The sequence below is a fragment of the Schistosoma haematobium genome, chromosome ZW (genome assembly GCF_000699445.3).
Source record: "Schistosoma haematobium chromosome ZW, whole genome shotgun sequence".
Classification (NCBI taxonomy): domain Eukaryota; kingdom Metazoa; phylum Platyhelminthes; class Trematoda; order Strigeidida; family Schistosomatidae; genus Schistosoma; species Schistosoma haematobium.
Window position 1 is genome coordinate 18,959,176 of NC_067195.1, and position 21,650 is coordinate 18,980,825.

At 31.2% G+C, this 21,650-nt stretch overlaps 1 protein-coding gene across 2 annotated transcripts in view; it reads left to right on the forward strand.

Annotated features, from left to right (window-relative positions):
* The window catches only part of GRIN1_1 (Glutamate receptor ionotropic, NMDA 1), a 35,674-nt gene extending 14,861 nt beyond the window's left edge, over positions 1–20,813 (forward strand). Inside the window, exons 9-16 of one of the 2 annotated variants that reach the window (XM_035730621.2) lie at positions 1,064–1,555; positions 4,913–5,056; positions 5,827–6,013; positions 9,097–9,347; positions 10,296–10,889; positions 11,645–11,718; positions 19,221–20,397; positions 20,438–20,813. In XM_035730621.2, the coding sequence (XP_035586799.1) occupies positions 1,064–1,555; positions 4,913–5,056; positions 5,827–6,013; positions 9,097–9,347; positions 10,296–10,889; positions 11,645–11,718; positions 19,221–19,263 (1,785 nt within the window). In that variant the 3' untranslated portion in view covers positions 19,264–20,397; positions 20,438–20,813. Of the gene's footprint in view, positions 1–1,063; positions 1,556–4,912; positions 5,057–5,826; positions 6,014–9,096; positions 9,348–10,295; positions 11,598–11,644; positions 11,719–19,220; positions 20,398–20,437 lie in introns of those variants that run through there. The other variant, XM_051210604.1, reaches the window with a different exon arrangement.
* Positions 20,814–21,650: the final 837 nt, after the last annotated feature.

Sequence of the window (21,650 nt, forward strand, 5' to 3'; positions counted from 1 at the left end):
TTAAGTGTAGAGTTTTGTAAGGAGTTTCGAATTTTACAGTCTCCAACACAAACTGATTTCAATTAGGCAACCATTGGAAAGCAGAAGTTATTGGATGGCCGTTTCGTCCTAATGTAGGACTCCATATTAGTGTGCTTCTACGAACTTATCAGGGTCCGGATCCAGAATCGTTAGACATTGTGGCAAGCTGCTGGTCTTTATATCGCTGAGTCAGCATTAACTGGTTTATACTTCTAATCCCAGTCAGTTCGCACTATTACCCAACCATCTTTTGTGGATAAACATTACCGAGGGACCCCGTAATAGGGTGAAACGAGTGTTTCTTTGTTTTAATGCTTGTCTAGCTACGGTCATTCGGTGATGTAAGAAATAACATTTAAACGGTTAGTTGTAAACCTTAAATTACATGCTTTTTATTTTATGTTTTGGTTCAGTGTAGTTTGGAAAATGGCTACTAATCATGTTCGGTTCACAAATACTGAAATATTGTACGTTTCACATACATACAATATTAGACCTGAGGTTTATGATTAAGCAGGGTCATGTTTAGTGAATGGAAAATGAGATTTGTAGAAATAATAAAAAATTATAAGCGGAGATTGGTTGATTCAATTTCAAATTAATGTCGAATTTTCACGGTTTTAATTACTTCAACTGTCAAAGTAATCGATAAGGAAAAAAATAGATCATCGCTAACTGCTCATAAAACAAAATAAAATTAATGTCACAAGCTTCAGCGTCAAACTGAACTATAGAATACTCCAAATTATATGACAGATATATATTAGTATAAGGTTGTGGAGAATGTTGAGTTTCACTAAAATCATGAACCAATCAGTGTTAGACCACCATTGAAAACATAGAAGCTCTGGATGGCCGTTTTGTCTTAGTATGGAACTCCCTAGCAGTCTGCATCCATAACAAATGATCTGCTAAAGTTGGGGTCAAGGGTGATTTCAGAACTTCTAGTTTCCACCTAATGTAACAAGATACTACATTCGTTTAAAGCATTTTACAATGCAATATATAATATACACTTTGGTGTGCTTTATTTTTCTCATAGGAACGTGCTCGATCCAATCTTGGTTCATTTCTTCAACCTTTTGAAAGTTCACTATGGGTTCTTGTAGCCTTGTCTGTACATGTTGTCGCTTTTGTATTATATTTGCTCGATCACTTTTCACCATTTAGTCGAACAAACTCTGATCTTGATATGTCTGTCGATGGTAGTGGCAGTCATTCAACTTTACGCCAGTTTGATAATGAAAAACAAACTAATGACAAAAATACACTAACTCTAACTCACCTGCGACAACAACAACAAAAAGAAGACGAAGAAGGTATGAATTTAAGTAGTGCAGTGTACTTTGCTTGGGCTGTATTATTAAATTCTGGGATTGGTGAAGGTACTCCACATTCATTTAGTGCTCGTGTTCTTGGAATGGTATGGGCTGGATTCGCTATGATAATAGTAGCTAGTTATACAGCCAATTTGGCTGCATTTCTTGTTTTGGATAGACCTGAAGCGTCTATTTCTGGAATTGATGACGTTCGAGTGAGTTACTGTTGTGAAGTTGCTCTTGATAATGTAAAAATACATTTTATTTGTTTTTTGACTTGTATAAATGAGATTTAAAGTATTTGGCATTTAAATAAATGTTTCTCAGGATTTATTAGCTACTTCGTTTTTTGACGGTTTACAACTCCAAAGTTTTTCTCTACTTTTTTCACAATTTTGATGATTTTACCATTGAAATATAAACTACTTTCAGTAAAATTCAGCGTCGAATACAGTTGAAGTATACTTGAAACACTGATAAACTGAACCTTAGTAGCCTTATTATCCAGACCCAACCAGGCCGAATCATATGTTATCATTATTTTAGAAAATTCACTCGACAACCTTATTTAACAATACCTGAAATCTACCTAAAACAAAGAACTCTTTAATCTTTAAGTCTTTGTAAGTTTCGATTCCTTAATAAATATTTTTATATTTAATTCAGTCTTAATTGTAATAATAAAATATTTAGACTTTTTGATAATAAGCTACATGATAAGATGCATGAGAATGAAGATAATTGTTTGGATTTTAAAACGGTCTATCCGTCAAGTATTTATACCAAGTTGTTAGAGATATACAAGTATGTCTCTTAATTCATTTCAATACCTGTAGAAAATTTCAAAACACTTGATAATCATAACAACCCACATTCCGAAAACATCTTGTTTGATATTTAACAGGAATGTTAAACTTACATTGTTCAGTTGGTATTGTTTTTGAAAACTTGTCTTGATTATACATCATCCAGTTACCAATGTACAGTAACGTAAAAATTAGCAATTAAATGAAGAAACTATATAATAAAACATAAAAGCTATCTTCAGCATGAACTTGGACTTCATTTTCATGGATAAAATCAGCTTGTGTAAGAGACAACTGGAAAAAGTGGTCTGAGAGCATCAAAAGGAATAGATTGTGCAAACAGAGTGAAGCATACACCTATATAGTTAACCGTGATTAAAGTGTTCAAGTGAAAATAGTGGACTCTAGCTTGACGAAATCGTGGATGCTAACTGCTAAGTTGTCCCATACTAGAACAAGGCAGCTGCCTAGTGCTCCTTTGGTTTTCAATGGTTATCTAACTTAAACAAGTTTAGAATAAACATTATAAGCAGCTAATCAGTTTTGAACATAATTTTTTTAATTTTTATGGTAAGTGTACTTAGGAAATAACTGCAAAAGGAAATAGTTAAGCTGGAGTATTTCTAGTTTATTTATATCAATTAGGATGTTTGTATGACTTTAAATCGTAAACATGTCATTCCGTTTTTTTGTTTAATCGTTATAATTCATACTGTAGGATAAGTTTCTGATGATCAATCTGTATACACGCTATCTGGATTTCTATGTTAAATACATTATACTTCTACTAAAATTTTATGGTCTAAATAAAAATATAAAGTTTTCATTAGAATAATAATACAATTAGTTATCTTTTAGTTTGACTGAGCATATTATTATCACGGATCGATTGAGTCCTTGGAAAAAAAAATTAAAATTTATCATTTCTTGCAGCAATGAGAGCTGGTAGAGTAATCCCTTCTTCTTAAAAGTATTGTATTTTCTGAGCTGGATTGTCTGGTCATGAAGCTTTTGTTATTTTCTTTTTTCCAGACATTATTAGGATATACTTCAATGTACATATAACCGTCACAAAAATATATACAACGATTAACCAAATTACCATTATTAATGATTTTAATTAATATTATATATATACATATATATATATATATATATATATATATATATATATATATATATATACTGCTACAAAATCCAATCGCTTGCTACATACACACATTCATGAAATAAGTAAATATACTATTTCAAATTATATAAAATATTTCTAAGGGGAAAAAAGTCTATGCAACTTTTAATTGCCAACATGTTTATGCATAAACGTTTTTGACTAGATCACATCTTCAATCAGTTCGTCATATAGTATATTAACTAGGTACGTTATTTTAGAGCTCTTTTACCTTTACTTAAGTGCATGGATCCTAATATCCAGGCGTCTTGTCCTACCAGGAGAAATACAAGGAGTAAGATCTGAATAAAGTAGATGATTGGTATCTCATAAGACAACAGTTACTAGAAGTTTACAAGATTTTAAACTTCTATCCAAAACCATATTCATAGCGACTTCAAAAGTGTCTCCACATACCTTACTAACTGCCTTCAGGCCTCTTTGCAATATAGCAAAATCTCTTCTCAAAAGCCTGGGAAAGAATAATTGGGATAATGAATAATGATAGGTAATATGCAAGAACTTACAAATCGTAGGTATCGAGTAATGCTGAAAGCATATAGCCTCTTTGTATAGTAAAGCAACCGAAAAACTTTCTTCGATATCAATAAAACTTGAGAAGACCAAGAGAGACCAGAGGATAAATTTACACCAATATAAATGACTTTTGACACTATTTTTATTACAAAATCTCCGATAGTACAAACTTTATGGGATTCGAACAGGAGGTTTATGTGCTGTTCATGACTCAGGCTAAAATTAACAGTTTGACATCTAGAATTATGTGTGAGATCATTAACAACAGACCATGGTTCAATGAGAGACAAGAACTGATTCATTTCAAGAGGATTTGAAGAATGAAAAACTGGTATATCTACTTAACAAAATGCTGATTCAACAAAACAAATTATTGGTCAGCCATGCAGAAACTCTAATAGCTCAATCCCTTTTGAAGTATGTAATGATGATGTTGTCTAGAAAGACAATGAAAACTTCATAGTTAAGCAATTCATCTCAGAAAACATAACACTTCAAAACTTTCATCTTCAGATACATATATTTTGTGTTGTATAAAAAAAGCTAATTCCAAGTAACGTTTTCTGTGGCTCACTTTTAATTAATTGAATTATTCCATATTTAATTTGTCCTTGCTATGTTATAAATTCAATCGTATCACAAATATAAAACACTTAAAGTTATTCTGTTGTATATATACATTTATTCGTATCTTGTTTTCAATTTGTGAATGTACTCACATAAAAATCCTAAACCTTATACCAAATGATATATTCATCTTTGATATGAAAATGTTCATTACCGTAAATTTCAGTGGCTACTTAAACGATTTAGAAATTTGAATTTTAAGTGATTTTCCTTATTTTTTTATTCATGTTCTGAACGTTGGTTCAGTTTTACGAGTCATATTATTATCGTTTACTGATATAAATAGTACTAGGGTAATCTACTTGAAGAACACTGGTGAGTTATTCAACTTTTAAGTTAACTTTGATGTACTATGGTATAACTTAGAAGCTCATGAGACATTGAACAATAAGATATTAGTAATTCAATTTATTGACTTGTTTTGTTTTTTTTAGCTTCGCAATCCTCAAAAAGATTTTCTATTTGCAACGATTCGTGGTAGTCCTGTAGAAATGTATTTTAAACGACAAGTTGAATTCGCTACCATGTATCGTGTAATGGAAACAAATAATTATGATTCAGTAGAAGAAGCAATTCAAGTAAGTAGAATCAAATTAATTTTCACATGTAAAATGTTTATTTAAAGAAAACTTTATAAAACAAATATCAGAGTATTCTTTGCATAAGATAACAACATTGAAGCATGTAGATTCTAGACAACTAACTGTTTCTAGATGTAGAAAGACGAGATGTACTTTGAGCTAGTAAACTCATATGCATTAAGCTAAGACAATTTCTTGTAAAAAAGAAAACGGTATCAAATTTATAAGCTAAAATAATATTGTAAATATAATTAACTGAACTGGACCTGAATCTGCTGACATAGTAAAATTTGTACCAATATTTATTTCATACTTCAAAAGATATCTCTCACAAATGAGGTATTAAGAAAACAAAAGTGGTGTGTGGTCAGTTGATTGATCACTGAGTTGGTAATATTACGTTTGTCTAGTCCTTTCGTGTTGATCAAATTCTATAGATCAAGTTGCAATTCAGTCACTAGCCTAAGTGAGTAGACATTGTGTAAAATATGTTTCAATGTTTCTTGGTTGGACGTTGTCTTCAACAAACCCTGTTTGACTTAGATTTCATGCTATATGGCACTTATCAACAAGGTGTACAATCTTGAGGGAGATGACGCTCCCTTTGGGAGTCGAACCCATATTATAAGTTGGTTTTACAAATAGACTTTTTATAATTGGGTACGCGCGCCTGACGTTTCGATACCTCTCTCCAACAAAATACATCAAAGTGTTTGTTTATGTGTTAATATTGTCACCGTAATTTTTTTAACTCTTTCCTATGTAAGGCCATTAAATCTGGCTCACTTAAAGCTTTCATATGGGATTCAGCAAGATTAAATTATGAAGTTTCCATTGATTGTGAATTGATTACTGCTGGTGAGGTATTTGGTCGTAATAGTTATGGCTTAGTAATGAAAAAAAATAATCCCTGGTTATACGAATTGTCACAAGCAGTGTTAAATTTTCATGAAAGTAAGTTGTTTACTCTATCAGCACTTTGGAAGAGAAGTTTTAATTTTACTGATTAGTAACAGTTAACATTGGATTTATATTGTAATGAACATAAGTACAATATAACGAATTAACATAAGTTAAGAAAACACAGAAACTTGCAGTGTATTTGTTAGCTTCTGGGTCTTGGCCAATGTTTACTCAAAACGGATTTACTTGACATTAAGTTAGCAATATTTTTCAGATAATAAACGAATTTAATCACCATCTATAGACACTGCTTTTAATCAGTCTCTAAAGATACATTAGCTTCACGAGCTAATGTCTTCATTGTACGTTTAGCAAAAAGTTAACTATATTTTTGACAGTGTCTACTGATGAGTTACAAATTACGTGATTTAATACAAATCCTTAAAAATAGTAACAAATGTTGTATCCCAGGCTATAAGTTTTGTTTTATTTGACACTCATCCGTAAAGCGTACCTGTAATCTTGAAGAATTTTCTGGGTCACGTGAAATTCAGATACAATCTACTAAACTTTATATTATAAGATATTCCTACTGAGCTATCCGACCAGCTTCTGACCTCGGTTTAGAACTGATCTATATACACTTGAATAATCGATATCATGTTTATTAAATTGTTTAGTTACTCAATGGAATTCTATCGGTACTGAATGACTTGAAAAACATGACATTTATCACAAATCGGTGGTCATATATATTTGCACTTAAGTAATGAGTTTTAAGCGAAATGAAACGCATGCTTTTTGATTTTCAAGTACAATCATGTATAAGAAAAGAATTTTGATGTTTTAGAATTAAAATAATCATTTAACCACGAATCAGTTCGAAAATAAAAATTAATGTTGAATTAGAATATCAATGTACAGCTGATATTCTTTCCGAATTAAAAGTTTCCTTAAGTCTCTTGCTCGAATTATAAGCATAAATCGAATGTCAGGATTTATTACTATGATGTGCTACTTAAAGAGATAGCTAACAAAAATTAGTCTGATGACTTAAATTTACTCACTTATTATAAGTTTGAATACAGATAATTTAAGTCTCCATTCCTTTGAGTTACATTTTAACTAATCATTGTACGGTTTATCATCAGCATCATAGTTGAGCAGCTTACTTTGATGTGAGAATAATATCCATTCAAGCAGACATTCCACAGAAACGTATGTAAACTCTTTGAAAAGTATCACGGAGTAATAATTGACAGAGTTAACTACCGATAGCTCTTCTGTTATCAAAGTAAAATCCATATACATTAAAAGTCAAACTGGCTTTTTCCAACTAGTCAACTGTTTAAAATTTCTATTATTTACTTGTTTTAAAACTAGTCAACGATTGGATTTAATTCAGTTCCTCACAGTTAACTAGACATGAAAATTTAAGCATCACATACATCAGTAAAATAGAATGAGATATTTTATATGTTTATGGATAGTAGTTATTTTGATGTCTTTTATTAATGTTGTGTTCTTCGAGGTGTATAATCCAACCAGGAAGCTTTCATGAAATGATTTATACGAAATCAGTGCCTTAAAAGCATCCACTTGGGCTTAAAATCTTCAGAATTACTTTTACATCTTTGTAACTCAGAAAAACTGACCGAATTTTGTCTTTCTTATAACTATGTATTATTTCACGATTGATTGAGTTTAACACCAATATCTAGAACCCTTGCTACTGAACTTCAATTCAAATTCATGTTTATTTTAAACTTTTATGTTTAAAACAAGAATTTGTCGGTATGAATTAAAAAATTTTTACGAAATATTGCATACAGTTAGATTTATTGTCAAATGCTTGGTGCAGTCATTAATATTAAGTTGATAATTATAAAATACTTCTCTTCAAAGAATTTGCTCAGATGATATCATCCAACATTTTTGAGCAAATAACGAGTGTCTAACGTTGATAACATCTTATAGTTATTATATTTCCGTTTTGAAAAGACAATTGGATCACCTTTTGGTTTAGCAGATGTGTTAAACCGTATGAATGAGAACAGGTTAAGCTTGCACAGTCTTGAAAACTTATCGACTCTAAAAATGTAAACCATTGAATACCGACTCAGTGGTGTAAAATCAAATGCCAGTTGAGAGATATAAAAGGTCCGGAATTCAGTCCCTCCTGAGGTCGTAGATGAACACTACTACTAAGATAAAGCAGCTATTAAGCTACTCTGAATTTCAATTGCTTGTCTGTCTACGGTCATGGCATAATGTTGAGCTACAAAAAGAAACATATTTTGTTTGAGATTCGTGTGTTCAGTATGAATCTGAATCTTGTTCTTCGACTTTCTCTTACCTTCTATTCGTGTTACATCCTAATTTCATTCTTTGATATTTTCTACGGTAGATTTGTTTTACCAGAATATTTTTTAGTTTTATATTGTAGTATCTTGTACCATGTCAGGCCCACATGGGTTATCTAGCATCCGGACAAACCAGATTACTCGTTCTCCTTGAGTCACATTTTGACCTTTCTATTACTCTCTTATTAACCTTGACTATTTTTATACAAGTGCATGTGTGTGCATTGCTTTTCCCACCTATCACGTGTCTGTAGCTTATTTTTGTCTTACTGGAAGTATTGAATCACGGTTGATCAAACTGAGTCGGCTTACTAGCCTTTTGAGCTTTGGTTAGCGTCCCTACTTTTCATCCTGAAAGTCCATCCGGATCAACGAGTGCACGAAATATACGTATTCGAAATTTATTTTCGTATTTGAATTATTTTATTCCGTTATTCTCTAACGCGAATTAAGTGGATAGTCGTATACGAGGGTAGCCCGGATGTGTATTTCTTTAACATCATCATACAACCAAATTGGAGTCAGATTAAAGGGCTACAAAAATATAAAGGGAACAAATGAGTTGACTTGTTATAAATAAACAAGCAAATATTTTAAAAGTAAATAATTTTGAAAATCTATTTCAGTGGTACTTTCAGTAAAGAAAGTATTATATCGTCCGTAAAAACTACAAAAAAATATTCCACATCTTTGACAGAACATTTTAATAGCACTTATTACTTGTAATCTGATCCGTTTCTTTTTTGGTGAAATCTAAAAAATGTTAACTAGGAGGTATAATGGAAACATTGGATACCAAATGGATACATATCAAATCCAATAACTGTGAACGAACTGAATCAAGTCCAGCAACTTTAGGTTTAACCAATATGGCTGGTGTATTTATCATGATTGGTATGGGGTTAGTAGCTGGGGCTATACTGACGTTTGTTGAGGTATTGTGTACGAAACGTAAATGTGAACAAAAGAAAAAACATGAACTATCCACTTCAACAATACAACAATGGCGAGATGCTGTGCAGGTAAACTTTATTGTTATCGTTAGGTTTTCTTGAATATAAGCACTAATTTTTGTTTGCATAATCAAGATAATAATGTTATTAATTATAATTTCTCTAGATAAAAACTTTTTTTCAATGGACCTAGCTTTTCATTTAAACAAGACAAGAACAGTTATAATGACAGGAAAATCAACTAATAATTTCATTTCATTTTTATTGTCAGCTGCAACTTGAAACAGATTTACAGTGGGTAACAGCACTGAATATAATGAATCGGTGGAATTAATATATATAGAAAAATAATGTACAAGTTGCTTCAAATGAGAACAGAGATAGTGACATTCATTTAAAACCAAAGTTTGTTGTCGTTAAATTCACAGACCGATTTAAGTTGGAAAACCTTTAGAAAACTTGAAAGAACTATACGGCCGTTTCATCTTAATATATGACTCCTCATCAGTGGGCACTCACGACCCCGTAACCACTTAATCTCTAGACCGCTGAGTCAAGACCCGCTGGTGTATAGGTTTAACTCCAATCAGTCAACAATATTGCGAGACAAACGTCCATCGTCTTCAATGGGCACCTCTCTCACAGACAACACTGTTGAACTCCACTGGTCACGGCTCCTCACTTAAAACCCTGAAATTTCCTGTCGAAGTCAGTCACTAGTCATCTAGGGGTTGAGAATTCGCTCGCGAAAGCGAAGGTTTGAGGTTCATTTTTCGCTTACGGGTTTTATATGCTCACTGCCGAGGAGTTCCATACCAGGATGAGACGGACGTTCAGTGCTTACATGTTTTCAATGATGATCTAACATTGGTCAGTGTGTGATTTTATTGCAATTCAACAATCTTCACGATCTCAAATTTGTTTTGATTTATTACTTTCGTTGGTATCCTTCTTGCTCTCATTTTTTATCCCCATCCATAAGTTATCATCTGTGTTTCCTTCCACATTCACACATAGAAGCGTCAAAATGAAAGATATTTTATGAACACTATGGATAAACAAATGCAATTATGTCACAATACAGAAATATCCTTTGACGATGTCATTCACCACTCAGTTGCTGTTGATAAAAATAATTTAGACTCGTCTTCTATTTATTGTACTAATATGAAAGATAAACAATCAAATAATCCCAAACCTAATCTTTCAATGAATATGAAGGAAAAATATTCAGTTATAGAAGATGATTTATTGTCCACTAAAGGTCGAATAACTCGTAAGCGTAAAGCTAGTGATTATAGCTGTGATGATGATGATGATGATGGTGACAATGATGCGTTAGACAGTTCACTATCTTTTGCTATGCAAACCTCAAAAAATAATTTGAAACAAATAAGCGAAAAGTATTGTGTTACTACTTATCGTTGCGATCAAGTTAACAATCATGAGAATAATGATAACGTTGGGCTGGAACAAGAGGAAGACCAGGTAGGACAGGAGGGTTACGAAGAAGAAGAGTTTAGTGAACTTATTCATCGCTCTGGTACTTTTACTGCTAATAATAATATGAACAATATCAATCATTACCAAAGATCAAATATTATTTCAGCTGTTTAACACTTTTCAGGACAAAATAGATATAATTATAAAAAACAATCAATTATTTGAATTCATGAATTATTCTTCGCATGAACTTATTATCATACCTTAAATAGAATTGTTGTTATTATTACATAATTAGGATTGCAATAACTCATTCTCTAGAGTATCATGCGCATTAATCCATTTCAATGATCGTTCTACATTAAAACTTATCCCATGTTGTTCTGTTTTAATTTTATGTTACTTTTAGAGTACACTCTTCAGATTATATATATAAATATATAAACATATTTAAAAATATTGTTTGTCTGTGTTAACGTAGTTTATTTTGAACACTTTGAGTATATCTGTGTTTAATAATAATATAGAGTGTATGCTTAGGAAGCCATATTGCTTATTGTCATTCCTTTTCCATTTGTCTCTCTATTGAAAAGCTATGCTTAGTTTTATTGGATATTTTAGAAGAAATATATATTCATGTATTGTTATTTGACATTTCAAATTCATAGACTTTTGATTTTTTTATTTTGCTTCTTCACTACTTATAAAGATTAATACGAGATGACAAAGTTTGATCTCGCCAGTTTATATGTGATTCTTTTCATTTTCTTAAAACAACTTAATTAACTTGCTTCTCAATTCATTTAATGTTCTTTTCACTTAACTGTGTCGTATTGTTTTTATTGTTTAGTTTAATGACATAACATAAATTACTTCATGACAGCTGTTTATTTTGTCTGGACATCATCGTCTGTCTTTTGAAGGGAAGAAAAAAGTTCATCATTTTCAGTATGAAGGTTGAGGAGATTGTCGAATTTTATTTTAGATCACGAGTAAGGTACGGAGTGAAGAATATAGGAATTGGTAGCAAAACAGTGTGAATTGATTGAAGTTAGATATGTATACTGCTAAATCCCACATCATTTGTCTAGAAGTGAAGCATTCTGTTGCAAGACAGGTCTTTGGTCCGATCCCAAATGGTGGCATCGCGAACTTTTACTGTAGAACGAAATAGCTATCCAGTGGTTTCAGGTTAATTATGGCTATTTAACCTAGGTCGGTTTGTAACCTCTATAAAGTTTTTTATTTGTTGGTGATTTGAAATTTGTTTATTCGCATGCGTGTGTCTGTTTCAATTGATTTTAAATCGATGGTATCAAATTTTACTAAACATTGATAATTAATTATCACTACAAGTTATTCTTTGCTCTGTGTTTTAATTTTAAATAAGTCACTTATATGTATAAACGGACTGATCTTTTACGTAATATTAGACGATCATCGGTTACATAGCCTTCAGTCGAATATGAAGCCACACTTATGAAATTGAATCGATAACACTTAAGTTTAATTTATATTACAACTTACAGTCAGTAATGATAAAATTAGAGTGAAAGTGCGATGTTTTACTAACGGTTTGTTGGAGGCTTTCAAATTCAGTTTTCAGTATTTCAGTCTTGAAACTATAAAAATCATGACTGCACATTGTTTTTGAACTGAAGAATAGTACTATAGAAATTTAACAGCATATCACAAAGTAACATCTCTAGTTATGCACACCATGACACGGGATCACATCCCATGGGAGTCGTTAGTTCTCTCATTATTTCGGTTGTCACGAAAGTCAGATTAGTAGCTTCGTGTTGATTACTTGAAATAGTTACGCGTCCAACAGAAGTGTCCTTATGTGATTTGCGCCACATTACTCCGACAACAGATAGATCAATACATCATGAAGCTAAATTTTTAACATTAATTCTGAATTTCTACATACAGTTCATAAATATACTTTACCTTCTCGTATGAAAGAAAACATTTACCCTATTACTTGGAATTTCACTCCATTTTGATAATCATAAAGTGATGGATACCAATTTTTCCTGAAAGTCAAATGGTCAGTAAACATTAAATTGCCTTTTATTGTTATCATGCGATATAGTGTTCGATGGTTAATTCACTTCTTTCGTTAAGTAACTATATCACTTCACCATCTAACGTTGCCATTCACATTAACAAATGAGTAAATTTAAATTAAAGATGATATGATAAATTGTTTAAGCATATTATTATTTATTTGTCAGAGACAGATATCAATTAAAAAATCAATGAACACCAAGATGAACTGAACAGTTGTTCCGTTCCAAATTTAAGGACCCTAATAGAGTGTACATTTAGAATTTCATACATAGTAATATCAGTTTGCAAAGATAACCATCTATTCAAGCTGAACAGTTTGCTTCAAAAACCTGTAAGTATATAATACTGTCATTCTTGCCAATGATTCAGTTTGAGATGGATCTCTCAAGGCTCTAATATGAAGTCTTTGCTATCAAAATATTCCTTTTTGAAATAAAATAGCTATTATAGATGACATCATATGGTTTTCATACTCTAATGAATAACTGATTGAAGAAAGAAATACAGATCATTTTAATATGAATCAACTACTTATCGTAAGATCTAAAGGTTAGGTATTCGATCATGTACATGGTTGAGTTATAATTGTGCGAACACGTGTGTAATTGAAAGATGAACAATAAAAAAATATACCCATACCTAAAAAATAAAATACTAAGTATCAGTACACTACTTATTAATTTAAATGATGGTTTTATGATACAGAAATAAAAGAAATTGTATATCCGAAAAGTATACTACTTCTATTTGTTATTATAATTAAATTGTTTTACTAAGTAAAATTAAATTTCCTTACCTTAAAGTCATAATTTCTCGGTTTGTAGACTGATATTTTTCTGAATGATTTCATCTTCATACAATAATAGGTCAACTTCACATTCATTATCGAAAGCACTTTCACAAAAAATAACTATAATAGTCTAAGCACGATATTACAATGTATTGGTTTTGGTTTTAAACAGTCAGTGGTAGCTATCTTAAAATACTGGGTTATATTGTCTTGTTTGTTTGGTATTTGCCATGAAAAAGTCTATAAATATTTACAATAAATTTAAAAAAACTCTCGTATGAACGTAAATAGCTTTCAACTTACTTATTCAGTCAGCTGAAACTAACCTTCGTAAAGTTTCACATATCTCTGGTACATTTCAATTCGTTTTTTTAATAGATAAACAAATAATATAAGACTTGTCAATAAAGTTTTCACTGCCGAGTGTCTCTACCTGAAGAAGCATCCTGAGTTGGTAAATGCCAAACAGATGTAATATTAATTTTAGTTAGGCACTTCTCATCAAACACATTTAGGACTACACATCTATCTACTGCATCATGATTTTTAAGAGATTTTTAAACTGATATCGATTGGCGAGAAAATATGATTTTCAAATAGAATAATTATCATATATCCTGGGACAATCAATTCTCACAATGGATTGGTCACTGGGTGATGATCAATGTGATGTGTGTCAATTCCTTCTTAGTGCAGATCGAATACTACCTCAACATAGTGCACGCAGTGTCGAGTCACCTAAACTAGTGGCCACATTACAACTTGGTTGATAGCATTCGATCTGCACTAAGAAGGAATTGACACACATGGCATTGATCACCACCCATTGGTAAATCAATTGTGATTACATCTCAGTCCTACAGGAGTTCGGTCACGGCCCGGATAGCCTAATGACAACATCTCTGAGTGACACGGGATCGAATCCGTCTGGGAGCACCAGTCCCCTCAAGATTACAGGTACAGCTTGCTGACGAATGCCACGTAGCACGAAAGCAGGGTTCAGGGTTTCCTGTTGACTACCTCCAACCACCATCTAAGATCAGTTCTAAATTTTAATAGCTGAGATTATGGGTTAATTGAAACTAGACCACCATGCAAAACCTGGAAGCAGTCGTCAATTTTAGACAACCTATATGAACATGTAGTGTATTTTTCTCACAAATGATATCGTTTCAACCTACATAACTAGTTTTACCAATAGTAATCTAACAGTCTACCATACTTGACAATTGATTAACTACACTTGAGCGTATATTCGAAAATATTTTTTGAATTGTAAATCATTGAAATAAAGATGGTTATCATTTATTGTAGCAAAACTGCTAGTCTTTGTTAGCTTATAATTTTTCTTTTGTAAAAACGATTATCATAATTATTTATTTTGATATGAAAAGTAGGTAACTAATGAGAAAAACTGAAGAGAATTTTCTCGATTAATGGTTTTGTTATGCATTTCAAAATAAAATTAAGTTTGCTTGAAGACAAAGTTCTTTGCCTGACTCACTATATGACCTGGTTGTACGTTTTAGGCATTACTCGGTATATACTTCTATAAATTCTTGTCCACTAACTACTGTTGTTTATTGCTCCTCATAATTATTACCTGGGCCTTTAAGAAAGGATTTTTGTAGGTTCAGAGAAGACTGAATACACCTAGTATAGCACAGAGTAAATCCTATAATACAATTAGAAATATGGCAGCAAAGAGATGTTCGAAATCTTGCAAAAAACGGCTAGGTGATATTTCATCAGATACAAACAACTAATTCCATTTGTGTGTTTCCCCTTGTGTGTCTGACAGAACAAAATGCAGATATGTTAGGCTACATTTAGACAAATTAAAGTATAAAAGCTTAACAGTACTGTATCTAGCCTATATACTATGCAAGAAGCAGTCTGTGTGAATCGAGTAATTCAGAACTTATGCTCATGAACCTATTTTTAATTCAGTGTTCTATAGATTCGTACTACAAATGTTTCGTGTAGTTTTATATATATAGGGTTTGTAACTACGAAATATTACATGACATTTTGTTCCTACTGATATTACGTGTAAGTAGTCTAAATCTATTCGATAAATTTTCCATCAGCTCTGAGGTGATTATACTGAGGGAAGGTGTATGATGAAATTAACAAAGACGATAATAATTTTAAGCAATATATATTTTAGGAGAGTGTTACATGAACATTCAACAACGATTTTCAACATTCTGAGTTGAATTAACTACTTATTTTTAATATCATGAAGCTAATCCGTATATTAGTCATCTTTAATATAAAAATTTCACGAGTCAATAATGTTAGCTAAAACATATGTTCACTTAGAAATAATGAACTAAATGTTGATATCTACTAAACACAATTAGACGGTAGCTATTAATGGAATTCAGAATGCGCTTTTTCTCCCATTGGATAGCTAGTTCTATTCATCTTAAATTTCACCTTACAAAAGATAAGTAATTTAACAAGACTATGATGCCTTATCGAGAAACAAAACTGATAAACATAAAGTGCTTTCTATATGTATGAGTAAAATTGACCCCTTAGATAAAACTTTCGAAGAACAGGCCAACTTCGGATATTTTGAGAAACCAAATGAATGAATTTTTTTTAAAAATAAGATATCGATGAAAATATACACATTAGAGTATTAAAAAATTTACTTAAAGTTAAAAATACTGAACTATCCATATTAAATATGTTTAGCTATTATTTTATAGCGAAACAAGTTTCCTATGTTGCATCAATCAATGATATACTGATATTATATTATTAAGCTACAGTTTAATGCTGTAGAACACATGAATCATTTATACTATGCACTATACAGAATAACTGACTTATTTCACACTGTAACTATATATTTCCCATCATTATCACTGAATGATAGTTTCACTACATTACTTGAGATTATCAACTGGAATACATGTTAACTTAACTTTTCGAGAAAATATCTTATTGCAATACAAAAAGCATTTTTACTATCGTAGTGAACAAGAACACCAGTGAGGACAATCAAATGTACTTGACACAAAATTGCAGGACTTGTTAATAAAATCTAACAATCAAGTAATAATTACGTAATTTGCAAAACGTAGATCGTTTGTCTCATAATGACTTAAACTTTATTGTTCTTGCATTTCTATACAAATTGCATTCTGTTCGCATTCTTTACTGTTCGATCCTCTTGTCTCTCTGCTGTCAGACATTCTGTTCACGAGTAGCGTCATATACTACTTATGTCAATATAAGTAGCACACATCACACTATGTCCACCTAAATTTCTAAAACTACTGTCTGAGCATAGTTGATATCAGAAAGCTATCACCTTCTTCTTCAGTGCACATAATTCACTTGAATAACATATGAATTATCATTAAAAATAAGAAAATCAAGTTTTTGCTACTATTTAAATGCAAACTATAATATTCAACAGTTTAATGATACTTCAATGATCCTATTTCGTCGAAATACGACCAATAATGAAATTTCAAAAATTTATTTCAGTAAAAATTTCAATGCAACATAAATGATATTTAATACAATACAAACTGAATTATATTTTATTAAGCCAAAATGTGCTCAGGAGATGGGAGACAATAATATTGTATGAAATATTATGTAAAAACTCATAAACCTGAATTAAAACCATCAAAATAGACTTTTTTTCAACTAATTAGAAAAGTTCTCAATGAAAATCGGTTACTTCATTTATACTGACATATTTACAATTGAATAGATTGTAGCTGAAAATATTTGTACCTGTTATTGATTGTACAATTCTCAATGATCTTCATAGTATATGTATATTTACTGTTTAATATGCAGTTTACATTACGAATTGAATTTAACTAAAGAAGATCAGTTAAAATGAGAAAGTTGTCTAAACCTTGAATGAAACTAGTTTTTTTTCAGTCAACATTTCTAACTTCATCAACAATAGAACCTTAAACATTCACGACTCACTAGCAAACTGCAGCGAATATCCACCTATTTTTTTTAATAGAAAATTGTTTACTGTATTATCCATATTAAAGAAAAATCAGCTGGAAATTGAAATAACACAATAATAAAAAATTATCTCTACCATCTCATAACCAACAGTCCAATAAACATATGACACTAACACAGTTGAAATCCATAAATTATTTAATCACAAATTCTTTAAATAAAAGAAGTATTTTTATCTTTTTTTTCAGTAGTATAAAATTAACAGTCACATCATGACAACAGAATAAATTCTAGTTGAAAGGTAATGTGACTGGTTAATCAATGTTTTAAACATAATATTATTGAATATAATAATTGGTTTAATTTATAGAAAGAATTGTGTGCACCAAACACAATCAATAAAAATTAAATATAGATACTAAGTTTATGATTGCTCAATCGATTTTTCATAAAATCATTAGGGTTATCGATAAAGCTGAACTGATATTTAACTTTCAATAGTTGGGATTGTGAGTCAAATAAAGTTAAACCACCATGAAAAACCTGGAAGCACTGGACAGCCGTTTCTTTCTATTGTGGGACTCTTTCAACAGTGAGAATCCACGATCCCATCTCGCGAGAATCAAACTCAGGACCTATCAGTCTCGCACATAAGCGCTTAAACTGTAGATCACTGAGCTGGCTGACATCCAACGGTGTTAATGTCTAACTTCAACCAATCCACGAAATCGAGCGACACATCCACCATTGTCTTCAGTGAGTTACTATCTCACAACAAACCTGGTTGAACTCCACTGATCACCAGGTTTTCCATAGTGGTCTGGCTTTGATTGACTCATGATCTCAACTATTGAAATTACTATAATATACACAAAATCCCCTTCTGATCATAATTAGCTGATGTTGTTTAGCCCTACCAATTAGATTTTGAATAACAGAATCACTTATCAGCTGATTGAATATGTAATTGTATTGTTATTTCACTCGAGTTAAATTCAGAAAGTATGGCTAGAAGTTACGTCGCGAAAAACGAATGATTAAGTAAACATATATGTGAAAGGCACATAATAAAACAGTTATCGAAACAATCAACTTTACTAACAAATCATATTTGTTGGTTACAACACTTGTAGCTGTTCTACGAGATAGATAAATGCAATTATAAATCTATAGGTTTGTTTCAAAGGATTGTTTGTTTACTAAATACACAGTCAGAGGTCAGACATTTCTACCAATCATAGTATCTTAATATAGACAAGTGTTTTATTTGTTTTCATACTAAATTGATTATCACAGAGCGATTCCTTTCAGTAATAATCAGCTAAATTATGAATGGATTTAGAGTCAAATGAACTTAAAATATGAACTGTACACAACTAATTTAAATAATAAGGCGACCTGACCAAATCGTTTTTACTAATACACACACGCAAATATGAAATCATTCTTAAAAATATTTTTTAAAACATACTCGTAATGTGCCAATCAATTATCACATTAATGTCTTCTATTCTAAAATTAACCAATCAGCGATTGCTCTAGTAGTCATGTAACGTGAATTTTATTGGTCTATAATAATTCAATCAAACTGAAACTTGAAAACGTTCATTTTTAGTGCACGACTCATTTGGAAGGACCAGATCAATATTCGCTCTTTGTACACAACTATTTCAAGAATCAAGAATCTTTTGTGAAATTTTCGACAAAATATGGATTGATCATTAACATTTGTATTTTATTGTTATATTTGCTATTGAACTCAAAATGTTATTATTTGAAGGAGAACCAGCTTTATTCTTTTTATTTATCATATCAACATTGAGTTTATTGATTGGTGGTTGCTTATGGGGATCAGGCGAAGATGAAGGTGCAGTAACTAAAATGACTATTGGCATCGTAATATTTACTATAGGATGTGCTACTACCGTAGCATTTTTTGTTACATACACGATAAAACAAATTAGAAAAAAACGGAAACGCAAAAAGGAAATTGAACGTATTTTACAATTAAAAGAAGAAGTCAATGCATATGAAGTATATAAACCACAAATCAGTAAAATGACCGATGAAGGTTATGATAATGAAGGTATAGATCATAATGAACGGACAACAACTCTTTAACTATCACTAATTATCAATAACAGCATACTTACATGAGCGTTTGCACAGCATAGATCCATTGAAAACTTTCGAAATTTATTAATCGTGCTATTATCTCTTGACTATTTATTGTTTAGATTATGTCTTTTTCCATCTATTGCTAACTATCGAATATTTTCAATGAAAATAAAATGAGAATGTTAATACTAATTCGAACCTTATGATAATTTTTAAAATTTCGGATTTCAACTATTTTCTACAAACATTTTCCTACAATTTACTTTTGGAACGTTTATACCAATCGTTATGTCCATTTTCAATGTGAGTATTTGTATGAATTTCCAGTGAATGAAATGATCCCTGTCTCTTTTTTTAAAAGTACACTTTAATTCCACGGCTGTGATTCATTACTTGTTTATTGTTTTAAATTTTTATGTATATTTTATGAGATATAAAGTATCCTTTTTAACCATCAGAATTTTTTGTTTTGAAAGAAAGTAAACTTGTATACAAAACCGATAGCTAGTAGAATTAATTCCCCGTGTTCTTATTTGATTAACGATTTGATTAGTGAATGTATTCTGCGATTACAACTATATAAAGTGTGAAAACATATTCTGAACAGACAATCGTAAATGGTAATCTTGGGTAAAGATTAAAATTACGTTTCTATGAGCCTGTACATTATTTCTAACTAATATTAATTACCTATTACTAGTCAAATTGTGCTTGATTATTTGACCTTTGAGTGAATCATAGGTATATGCTTTTTGACTTAATTACCAAAATTTGACTAAAGAAATACGACCAACATTGGTACTGATTACTGTAAAATGATCAATTAGCTTGTCTATTTAGCTAAGCTAGGATCATTATTTTTGACAAAGGTTGTGGCTTAGTGGTTGAGGCATCCGATCATCAGCTGCTAAGTTGCATTTTTGAATAGTGATATTAATGAAACAGTTTTGGCAGTATGTATAAGTATTTTAATTATTTTTGGTCCTAGAGTTGATTATTATTATTCAGTTACATCATTCACGGTTTCACGCAGTATCTAACCTAAATTATTAGCAGACTTCTGTAGATGCTTGTTGCTTCTTGAGTTCTTTTAAATATTCATTAGCTCCGTTTTTAGCGCATGGGCAGGAAATAACTTGCGTGCTGTGAGGTAATTTTTTGACTACTAGCATTTTATGGATGGCTGAACAAAAGCTATTGAAACTCTCGTTCATGTATATTTTTTACAAACTGAAGGTTGAATTTTTCATCGTTCTTCCATTTACTATGATATCAAGAAATCGGAACTTGTTATCGTTCACATTTCATAGCGAATTGGATATTCTAATAAGCTGTGTTTAAAAGCTTCAGAAAGTATGTTGGATATTGTTAATAATTACGTACTGGGAAAGTGTCGTCAACATACCTTAAATAATACATTATATTTTCTATCTCACTTTTTAACTCAGAGTTTACAAGATTAGCCATGAAAGTATCTGCAAGGACTTTCCAATACTACACCATCTGCTTGACTGTATATAATGTTATCAAACTGAAACTGAACACCTTTAGTACAGATGATTAGCAGCCGTTTGAGTCTTGATACTGTTTAAAGTCAGAATTCTAATAAATTGTGTTAATGGTTACAAGAAAAGATATTGTGGTAAATAAAGATATTACGTCAAAAATATTGCTGAATTACAATGAATGTTTGTGTGATTCAAAATTGTCGCAAATTGTAGCTAACCCTTTGATCCATATGTAGTTAATCCTTTTGAGATGGTAGGGAAGATTTGTAGATCAGGTGGATGATTTTGATGGAGTTTTGTTCTCTGAGCAAATCCTTGACGAGCCGATTTTGATTTCGCTGCCACCCACCTTTCAGCTTTATGATAGGGTGAATTAATCATTAGCGAAATAGGCCTAAACAAGATATGTTTATGGACCTTTGGTAAACCACATATAAGGGAAGAACGAGAAACCTGAGACCCAACTCTATTGTAGGAGGGATTATA